This window comes from Pyxicephalus adspersus, chromosome 3 (assembly GCF_032062135.1).
Source record: "Pyxicephalus adspersus chromosome 3, UCB_Pads_2.0, whole genome shotgun sequence".
Lineage (NCBI taxonomy): Eukaryota > Metazoa > Chordata > Amphibia > Anura > Pyxicephalidae > Pyxicephalus > Pyxicephalus adspersus.
In genome coordinates, this window is record NC_092860.1 from 127,181,230 (window position 1) to 127,193,107 (window position 11,878).

An 11,878-nucleotide genomic window follows, 5' to 3' on the forward strand; every position below is an offset into this window, starting at 1 on the left:
CCTAAAAGAATATGCAAAAAATATGTTAAAAAACATGTAATCCCCACATACCTATTGTAAAGCATTTGCTGGGATCAGATAATTTTGTTTTTTCAGACACCAGTTGGTCAAGGCAGGTGGTGTTTATGCAGAGCAATGATAAAGACTGGAGTTTTGGAAGAAAATCAGAAAATGGCAACAGAATAAAGTTGGAGCATAGGATAAAAGGCAAATGTCAACAATATAATACACAATACTCTACGGAACATATTTTTATGCCATATTATCCAGTGATTACAGTTACACTATGAGTATACTTCTTTTTCATTAAATATAATTTCCACCAGGTTCTAGGGACAAGTGACTAAAAAGATCAAGCCTGACCGTAGAAGAGGAATACCATAGAAAGACAGCAGACTGAGTGAAGGAAATAAATGGCATTTGCCACCTTTCAATTATTGTCTACATACAATACTTATATATCTTCATAATATCCAAATGTAGGCTTCTAATTCTGATCTTTTCTGATTTACCAAAAACAATTATTGCAGAAAACATACATCAACAGTATAAACAATGATACACATCTGTTCCACTCACTTTGTTAATACAACAGCTTGGTCCTTCACTGGCTTTTCTATGTCCTGTCCATGAAGGATCAACTCCCCTACTTTGTGAAGCTGTTCGATGCAGCGGGCAGTGATTTCAGCCAGGCTTTCAATAGACGTCATGTACACATCCTGATCACATCACATGGGAGAGAGTTCTTAATGCCATGTAAATTCAGATTCAGAACAAAATGTTTCTCTATTTATTTAAAAAAGACAAAGTTTAGGTTTAGAAATGTTGCTTTGTAACCAAATTGTTCCAGGGATTATAAAATAAAAAAGGCCTCTGCTTTATATGAATGTCTGTGTGACATGCCTATGTATCTAATGCTCTTTTAAACCTCCTGAAGAAAATATAAAGTGAGAAATTATGGATTATATCATTGCTGATTATACTGGTTTCTTAGTGGTCTCTCCAATGTCTGATTTGTACTATCTATCCTACTCACCCAGAACAAAGAAAGTTTCAAGCAGTAACTTTTTATTAAAACATACAGGTGTATGCAGGATACAGACTTCCATGCAATCACACAATAAACCTGATCCTACCCTTTTTTATATATGTTGTGTTTGTTATTTACTCATCACTCAGCAAGATAGACATAACTGTTCATGATGTTATTTTTCATACATCACCAACAAATGAGTTTTGGAGGGTATGCATAACTTTTATAGGTAAAAAACTAGTTCTCTGGGCCAGAATGAAAAGGTTTTAAGGCTATGGTCAGCCTAAAGGCTGGATGTCTGATGTGTAATTTCTATTTCATGCACCTATTTTTAATGGTTAACAATTACCTACTAGTATGTTTTGGGATGTGGGTGCCATGAGCCACAACACCATCCAGATAAAGGTTCGAGCTAACACCATAAAGTGCAAACACACAATAAAAAGTGTTTGGCAGATATTATTTTAAGCAGAATATTACTCAATAAATATTTATTTTGCTTTACTACATTAGAATTGTATGTATGTGTGTTATTTCAGAAAACAGGAGAAGTTATTCATTTTTACTTCAGTGGTGATACTTTTCTGGGGTTCAGCTACAAGTCCTTCTTCAGTGCTCTCTTGGTTTATAATCTCCGTCACTTCTTGACCACCTGCCTCCAGGTTCTTTGACTGCTCCTCTAAACACAGACGTTCTGTAGACAACCAGTCGTGGGCTTTCTTTCTGGCCTGCATAGAGGAATGCACTACATGATTTAACAAAATCTCATATTAAATGCTAAAAGGGAATGAATAGGACATTCGAAAAAAAGACAAAGCTCAACGTTAAAAAATGACCAAAACGAATATTTACACTTTACAGTATTTTAACATATGAAAACTGATTACAAAGAAATGCACCATTATTGTTACAATGTCCTTATTAGTAAACATTATCATTAGTTAACATTAAATATCTGTAGCACGAGGTTATGACCAGCAGTCATACTGTAAATTTTACTAGGAAAAAGAACAATTCAAAAATACTCTGGGGAAAGTAAGGTGATGAAATACGTCCATATATATCTAAAATACAAATTACCTTATTTAGTTTGTCCGGTGTAGCAGCAACATGGAGCTCAAATAATAACTCAGTAAGCATGCTGGCAAATTCTTCTTTCTCTTCCACTGCACAAAAACATAGGATTAGAATAAGTTATGTTATGATGAATGTGAGGATTTCAAATCAAAGGTCAAAGAAAATCATCCATTTGCTCGATTAGAGCTGATCATATAAAATTTGTGTTTTTTTCTTTATACAAATTTCAGAAGATTGTAAAGTAGAAAGTTTATAGACAACCCTGCACATATGTGATTATCTTCGTAGAAGCATGGATGTAAGTGTAAATATTTGGACACATTTCGTACTTGAGTGCAAGGAACAACAATAAAGTACAAACTGTTGCGATGCATCCATTCAGAATTGTGTTTAATTCATATGAATATTGCTTGCTTTGAGTTAATTGTTCTTTTTACTATATACGCTAGGATCCTCATAAAAAATACCTTCTTTGGTGGATTCTTCTCCATTGTCAAAATCTTTCTGGAGGAAAATCTCTTTGATTGCGATAAGTTCTGCTTTTAGTGTTTCTAGCTTTTCTTCATCCAATGATGATAAGTATGTCTGGACCTGTAATGACATGATTGATATTACAGTATTTTGTATTTACAGCACTATTGCTAAAGGATGGTCAGACAAATACACATGTATCAAGCCTCTAGTTATGCACTTTTAAGACAGAACTTAATTTTTGTCAGACATCACCAAGGTATACCAGATCAGTAAATCCATGTAGTTAAATACAATATGGTGGTCATTAATACTCACAGATAGGAAGCTCAGCCTGTGATCCACTTTTGACATCAGACCCAGTTAAGCCCTTCACTTAACCAGTTAGAAACCTCTCATCTGCACAGATACTATGCTAAGGCATACTACAGTCCAAGTCTAAATAATCTGACAAGAAGACCAATTAAAAGCTAATTTAGTGGTAAAGTCTAAAAAGTGAGGTCCAGTTCCCTATGACATGGTCATTCAGCCATTGTCCCTCATCGGGAACAAAGACGGAGCAACACCCCTCTGCGCTCTCTCCCCTTCACTTGCATTACAATTGTCCGTTCATGGATCCGCCAGGACTGTGGTTTGGATGATGGACGACAAACACTGTACACATGAAAGAATCTCTTCTGATTATCGGACTAGTACCATTGTAGTGTATGTAGCCTTAGTGACTACTGTAGTGTCCCCTGCATAACGACTGGGAGAAACTGGCTGAATTGCAGTAGATATTCCCAGTGGATTTGAGCTGGTAAGGCCAGCTCTGGATACATCTGTACAGTAAATAAACATGCCTGCCTACAAAAATTCATTTGTATATGCATTATTTTGATAGAGGGAGGAAAAAAGGAGAGAGAGCAAAATATAAAAAGAAATTTTTAGATACTTTTAGAATAGTTCAGCCTTAAGTAAACTGCATAATGATAACTACAGTAACTTGTAATGTGATCACTCTCATCAGTTACCTTTGTCTCGCTTTCATTGGATAGGATTTCCAAAGCCTCTAGGTGTGACAGTCCCTGATACTCATCAAATAACATTCCAAAGTGAGCCGTCCTCTCATCTGACACCAGCTCAGAAAGTCTCTGCTTCTCCTTTTCTTTAGCTTCCCGTAACATCTATCATAAAATGAAGCATACCAATCAGAAAACATTTTCTCCATTCTACACGTTCCTATAATTTCAATTGGAACTAGACTGCATTATATCCACTGCTGGTTATGTATGTTGTGAGTCAATATGTGTTGCAGTAGGACCAAGGCACCATAACAGACCTAATAACAATAACCCTCCACCTATTCGTCAAGGGCACCACAATATTATGATGCATATGTGATGTGTATTGGGGTGCCATGGAAATTTAGACAATATGTATGTCTAACACATCTGTATATATATAAATATAGATTTTTTTAAAGATACAAATGAAATACTGTAGCATTATACAGATAAATGTAAATGTTTACCCCAAAGTATTACAGGGTCTTCCAAAAGTATTGCAGATACACAGAACACAGAAGCTAATATTATTGATTTAAATATCAGGGACATGATTTGCTGACATGCACAGATAAAATACAGAGCATAGGAACCCTGCCTAGGAGCTTATTGGAGTCTTATCACTTATTAGCCAAAATGGACTTAGTGCCAAGCACATTTAATAGTGCTTCTGAAAAGTTTTCCCAGTGCTTTTGCTTCAGCACATTACGCATAAAATCTAGGACACAGCCAAGGGTAAAACTGGTGCAGATAGAATGAGCATAAATTATAAGGGATAGATGTATTTGAAATTCTATTTGCCAGATGACTGCAATAAAAACATCAAAAATGCCAAAAAAATCATGTTCTACTTTTTCTGCAGTCCTTTTATCAATCCACAAAATATTTGATGATGTGAATATTTAATATATCACACAGTCTAATCATTTCCTACTCATTGATATTTCATGACACTTTTTTATGAATCTGTCAAAAAAGGCAAAACAGATTCCATTCCACAATTCTATATCTTGTTAGTATTTCCATACCTGTGATAAAGATACTGTCCTCTGCATAAGTATTTTAGTTTTCTTAAAGCCAGGGTCACTTTCTGCGAGAACATTCATTGTCTTCTTACCGATAAACTCCAAGGCATCCAGACCACCGCTGAGAACACTTTTACCCTAAAATATTCCATCAGAATTATTGAAATAATCATGTAAATGTATGCATATACAGCTATTCTAATTTGCATAAAAAATTCAATGTAGTGCATATCTTCTTTTCTATGGTGAAAATCTTCTAATAGGAAAAGATTAGAGTATGAATTACTATTGTTCATAAAATCCGCCCCTATGATTGAATCTTACATTTTTAGAATTAAGACCAACGTCTGGATTTTGCAGTTGCAGTCCTGTCCAGATACGACAGGGAAAATATGATACATAAGATGTTATTTTAGTATTAGGAATTAGTTTGAGAATTAGGTAAATGTTTAGGGGGTTAGATGATTAACCAGTTATACTGTTAGGTTTTAGGTACATGTTGAGGTATAAGTAAAAGCAAAATTTTTATATTTTGGATTTGGAGTGGGGAGCAGATAGGATCACTGCCAGGATTGTAAAGCTGTCCCCTTTTATAGTGGTTAGCCCTCTATAATTAGTGGGCCCTCTATAATTAGTCTATAAGTTAGCCCTCTAATTGTGGGAATCCCCAAGGTCACCAGGAATTAAAGTGATTTAAAAATTGTTATTTTCCCCCAGAAGGGGTAACAGTTAATTCAGGATATTAGAGAGCTGTATGCAATATAAAACCAGGCTATAATTACTCACCGTGTTTTGTACAACATTTGTTAGGGTGGAAAATACACCGCGGGAACCGGCTGAAGGTGATGACGGCTCTGCTGGGCAATCTCCTTTTTCTGACAACACTAACCAAAACAACAGTGTAAAAATCAATGTGTAAATCTCACTGTTATTCTCAATAATCTAAAACTAAATAACCTCCCATAATCTAAAGAAACTATAAATAAAACTATATGTTTTCATTTGTATTTATCCCAGAGACTGGTATGTGCTACCCGGTATGTGCTACTCCTAAAAACTGCTGATATTCTCTGAAACTGCAGTACATTTAAATAATAAAAAAAAGTTTATTGAAGTATTTTATTTAAAACAATTTTGTACATTCCTTTGTGCTAAAAGTATTTAAATAACCATCAAGTAATGTATTTATCCTCCTGTTAGCCTGTTGTCCAAGTATGATTAGGCTCAAACTCCCTATCAAATCAATGTCAATGTTGCTGCACCCAACTTTGTCTTTGGTGGTCCTTTTTTTAAAGAAAAAATGATGTAGGCTTCCATTAATGGCTTCTGCGTTTAAAAATGAAAATTCACTAACTGCCATGATGATGATGACCTGGATTCAATGCCATGCATGGCAAGTGATTTATTGACACACACTGTCCCTGATTTATTAAAGTTCTCCAAGACTGGGAAAGATAGAATATTATGGGAAAACCTAGGTGATCCAACAAGACTGGAATGTATTTTTTATAAATCGTTTGCTAAATTTTCAATCCTGGACCAGATCCGTTCTTTTTTTTAAAGTTACATTAAAGCACAAGGTACCCTTTTTTAAGTGGCCTTTGTTCCTGAAAAGCAGCATAGGCATTAATAAAACACATAGGTATGCATGGCCAGCAGTGGGACAGTATAATAAACTTCCCCAGGATTCCCCCTGCAGGGCTGAGGTAAGGGTCATGTCCCCCTCTCCCGGAAGGATCCTGGGGAATGTAGAGCACTGCAAATCTCACTAAAAACAGGGCTAAGGCATTGCACTACAGTATCCAATCATTAGATTTGATGTGCTTCCCTAGGATTTTGTCATAGAACATGAATTCACTGCTGCACAATGCAAGCTGGAGCAAAGGGAAGCATATATATAATATTTGTGTGCTTTATATAATATATAAATGTGTAAGCTGCCCTTTAACAAGTGTGCAGGGGCTAACCTTAGTATTTATGGTTTATTATTAGAAATGCATAATTTGTTTGCAGAGAAAAACCACCTACAAATATAGAGAGAGTTAAATAATATATACAGGGCATGTTGCTGGTATTAATCGGATGAAACATAAATTCTCACCTAGTTCTCCAGCATCAGATGTACCTGACTCAGACTCTGAGTTCCTTATTCGCAAAGTGGCTTCAGCTTTTTCCTTGACTGCAGACAGGCTATGACCTGTTTAGAAAAGTACTCATTTATTATTTTTATTATCATAGTAATAATATCTCAATCTACCAGACAGATCAGGATTAGGTTTATGGCAAAACAGAATGCTTTTTTTTGGTTTTAGACAGAATAGAGATATGTTAAAAATCTCATTATTGCCATGTGGAATTTACCTTTTATTTCCTGTTTTGGTGACTTTTCACATATTGACACACAGAACAGGAACAATAAAAACAGAGTTTCAAACATTCCATGCTACTAAAAAATAAGTTTGAATGCAAGCTGAAGGAAACCTAAATCATCCTGATTTTGCCTATCAAAAAAGTAACAAAGGCAACATTTGTGTCCTGTTAAAGGATCATTTCTTTTCAAAGTACCTGGTAGCTGAGATACAGATTTCAATCTCAAAACTTCTCTGACTTGATTTACAGTAAATAGATCTTTCCATTTAGTTAATTAGAAATGTGTATGTACACGTATCTGGTTTTTCTATACAATACAATAAAAACTATGAACGCTATTGCTTCCCCACTCAAACTTCTTTAGACAAACCTGAATGTACAAATGTTACAGTTGCCCAATACAGTTAAAAATTGCTGCGTACCACCTTACCTACAGTTGCACTGGCTGATGATAAGAGAGATTTGCACCATGTTCCCCAGGTAGACCAGCTGCTTCCTTTTGCAGCACCTTCTTCTTCCTAAAGAATGAATAAAAAGTTTAGTTAGGGTTAATTTACACTTTTATGTTCGACTGTATTGCAACATTTATTAGGCTGGCAACACACCAGAAAAATTGTGCGTTCACATGTCTTGCATGGATTCTATAGCCTCTATGTTGAGGGACAATGCACAAAGTTGCCTTGCCAGTAAATAGAAAAAAAAGTTTTTGTTTTTCTTGTAAATGAGACACTAAAAAAAGTTGTGAGGGGCCTGTAAAATGTGTAAAACATAGGTACGAGCTTCACTTGTTTGCTGTATATAAATCATAATGTAACACTTATGAACAACTTTTCATTTATATGAACCCAGATTGCCTCAGTAGGGATTAGCAATCTTTGTATGCTTCTTCATAAATTAACCTAGAGGCATGGATGTGGACTGAATGACTCGGGGGTGATTGGACTGTAGACCTGGAGATGACATTAATGCCATGACTCTATGATACTTTAGGATGAAGAAAATACAGGTTGTCCCCAAGGACATCCGACATACAGACGACTCCTAGATACGAACGTTTGTGTGCACGACCGAGGCTTGATGGGTGAGGGGGCAGTTCAAATGACTTGCAGAAGAAATCTTTTCGACATAGGGGACGATTTAATATTTTTTTAATGAACAAGACAAACTCTGCAGCTGTTTCTTTTTCCATATCAAAGCACAGCTTGCTCCAGAAATTAATGAATGTCAGCCATGAATTTTTTTTTTGCTTTGTTTGTGATTACCCCACAGTAGGGATTTTTTACAGTAACTGACACCAAGCTGCCTAATAATATGCTGAGACAAACATCTGTCCTAATTGCATTTATTAAAATAATGTACCTGTTCCGAATTACATACAAATTCAACTTCAGAACAAACCTACAACCCCGGGACAACCTGTAAAAGATTATTCTCTGCTGAGCCATTTTGGGTTAGGTAATTGAACAGTTCATAAGTGTTAAAATATATTTTTATTTTCAGTGAACAGGTGGAGATTTTACCTATGTTTCAATACCTCTGGACGGTCTGTGAATTTCAGTGCCATCTGTCTTGTCTCACCCAACTACCCACTAAACAGGGGAAAACCGGTGACATCTCCCACATAGGAAGCATATGATTTCATTTAGACGTACCATCCTCACTTTTTCCCGAGGAAGCATACTTTTCGAAATGCGTCAAATTACTGATGAGACTAAAATCTACTCTATTACTTATTATGATTACTATGTGTTTTTAATAATCCAAATAAATTATGTTTTTTATGATTTTCAGATATAGTATTATATACTGATGGAAGGTGGTGTAAAAGTCTACTAAAGTTGGCTTATGTGTAAATTACTGGCTTGGGATCTTCATAAATCTTACTTAGATCTGAAAAATGACTTTTCCTCTCGTGCCAAGTTCATTTTTAAAGCTACTGTGAGCTATTAGCATACAAAATGTTTATGATGCTCTCGTTATAAATGTTCTAAACACATTTTCCAAAATTCAGTGGAAGTGGAAACAGTGACCAAGTTTCAAAACCAAGTTCTTTTTATATATAAAATGAATAATATAATGAGATAAAATAAAAGAATGACGTACGGGATAGTCATGCTCTTGCTGGTTGGCTGTGGCCTCAGGCGCTGGCTCTAAGCTAACCGACTCACAAAGTTCCTCCGGTTTTTCTGGAGTTTGCACTTCTTGGTGGACTTGTTCTTCAGACTCTGGAGTTGGCTCAGTTATTGATGCCTTGGGCTCTTCGCTGATCTCTGTGATTTCTTGGGGTGAGGACTTGCTGTCTTCACTCAGTACCAGATCTGTGATCTTTTCTAGAGCAGTCTCAGGGTTATCCTCCTCTGTTTTACTTTCCTCACTTGACATTTTGACTGTAGGTAAGAAAGACTTAACTGATCAACTAAATCATGGAAAATAATTACAAGAATAATTACAAACAACAAAGCATTGAAGGGTAGGGCAGCTGTACAAAAACCCTTCCCTGGTGTTTTTCCTATCTCAGGTCCTCAGATGCCATGGCTGCCCAGGCCTGGGGACTGTTTACAGGTGTTGTGGCTCTTACTTCTGGTACATCAGCCAGCTTAGGCCATAAACCATGATAGCTGTCCATAGAGTGGCTCTGAAGAGTACAAGTGTGCAAGATGTAACAGAGCAGCCACAGCAAATGAAGAACGTCTAATTATATAATACACTTTGATAAGAAGGGAAAGGGTGGGATGAATAAAAGGATTTTGATGAAACCTAGATTGTAAGCTCTTCGGGGCAGGGTCCTCTCCTCCTGGGAGTCTGTGTTCATCTGTCATTTGCAACCCCTATTTAATGTACAGCGCTGAGTACTATGTTGGCGCTATATAAATCCTGTTTATTATTATTATTATTATTAATGATAATAACCACACCTTGCCTTCATCATTGGGGAGATTAGTATTGTTTTACTGTTCTGTAAGGACAGGTTCACTCATAATGAAAATGTAAAACTTGTTTTATATTGTATTATTGATATACTGTGTCTCCTCGCTCCTGTCTAGGTGAGTCAGACTGAAAAGTATACAAAATTAAATCTCTTTCCATTTCCATTCCATATAAAACTAGCAGAGAAGTTAGCTGGAGTTTGAGTTAACCAAACACGAGATAATCTAACAAAATATAAATATGTACAAAACATGGTTCAATCACAATGTAAACTGCATAAAAAATAGCACTGTTTTTATCAATGTTTTCATGGATAATGTTTCACTAGGGCCTATTTTCCTATGATATTTTTTCATGAACAACAACCAACATTTATTCTTGAACAAAAAATCAACATTTATTAAAAAATAGTCATGTCATCAAATTCTGGAATATCATCATAACTCTCCTAACCCTGAATTCCATCTTAAATTTTTTGTGACACCATTTCCTTTAGAACCATTGGCCTCAATTTCTCATGTCTAGCAATAGCGCTTTCCTTAAATGATCACCTCTTGTCCATGTACTGTATTTTTATGTATTGTTGCTTAATTTTGGTGTAGGGATTATATTTTGGGCATCCTCAAAAATATGAAAAAGTCATGCTAGGGCTTATTTTTAGGGAAACAGAGTATCAAATCTCCTTGCACCAGTACTATAGAGAATGAATAGGGGCTGCAGTGAGCGGTACTAGTAAAATTTGGATATAATTTGAGTGAATCTGTATTCGTCTGTCATTTGCAACCCCTATTTATACACCAATGCTTCCCCTAGTGCTGTGCCATGACTGTGCTGGAAGGAGATTTATAAGCCTGTAGCGCCCCCCTTTGGTATATTCGTGAACAGCATCCAATTATCACAGCCCAAGTTAAATGACTTTTTTACATTATACAGCTCACAAAGTATTAAACTAAAAATCCACCACTTAAAGATCGAGTATTGTACATGACAACCTGTGTATGAATGAGATAATATGGTCAGTGATGGTTAGATTTAGCCCTGTGATTCGGAAATCTTGCTGGCAGCTGGTGATATAATGTAACATAAAAAGTGATACATTGTAACAGATGTGAGATCAATGTGCGATCTATGGCTTCCTACAAAGAGCTTAGTGTAAATAAATAAAGGGAAATGGAATTACCTTGGTGCTGAGCTCCCTCCTTCTACTGATGAGTCTGCAGCCTCCTCCCTTATTGCCACGTAGGCTGGAGGACTCCCATTCAGGACAATGTGCAGCCAGCTTGTATGGATTCCAACTCACATCATTCACTGTGCTGCACCCAACATGGGCTGTATATAGGGAGCGAAGAGAACCTGTGATACAAGGGACAGCACAAGAAGAGCTGAGATGCAATAAGTTTGCTGAGTCATCTGCTGATTATATATTTAATATTATTAATAATAAACTGGATTTTTTATAGCACCAACATATTACGCAGCGCTGTACATTAAATAGTGGTTGCAAATGATAGACGAATACAGACAACTCTGCCCCGAAGAGCTTACAATCTAGGTTTTATCAAAATCCCTTTATTCATCCCACCCTTTCCCTTCCTAATAAAGTGTAGTATGTAATTAGAGAGCACAGATGAAGACATTCTTCATTTCAGTGTTGTTGGTGCTCTGTTACATCTTGCACACTTGTAGTCCACTCTACAGACCACCATCATGGCCACAACAGCCGTAAATAGTCCCCAGGCCTGGGAAGCCATAACATCGGCATGTGAGGATCTAAGATAGGAAAAACACCAGGGAGGGATTTTTGTACAGCTGCCCCTTCGCTTCAATGCTTTGTTGTAATTTTTTTCCATGATTTAGTTTAATCCCCCTAGCGTTCTAATTTATTTTACATTGTAGGCTATGATTCTTAGACATAACTCACCAAAATA

The 11,878-nt window shown here is 36.2% G+C and overlaps 1 protein-coding gene across 1 annotated transcript; it reads right to left on the minus strand.

Moving 5' to 3' along the window:
- Positions 1-560: 560 nt before the first annotated feature.
- On the minus strand, positions 561-11,261 carry FAM114A1 (family with sequence similarity 114 member A1). Its single transcript, XM_072406325.1, has 11 exons — positions 11,131-11,261; positions 9,126-9,409; positions 7,453-7,540; positions 6,754-6,849; positions 5,439-5,536; positions 4,656-4,790; positions 3,595-3,747; positions 2,578-2,701; positions 2,114-2,199; positions 1,600-1,761; positions 561-719 (listed from the first exon to the last, which is right to left on the minus strand). The coding sequence occupies exons 2-11, from the start codon at positions 9,402-9,404 to the stop codon at positions 576-578; spliced, it is 1,365 nt and encodes a 454-aa protein (XP_072262426.1). The 5' UTR covers positions 9,405-9,409; positions 11,131-11,261; the 3' UTR covers positions 561-575.
- Between the last annotated feature and the right edge of the window lie 617 nt (positions 11,262-11,878).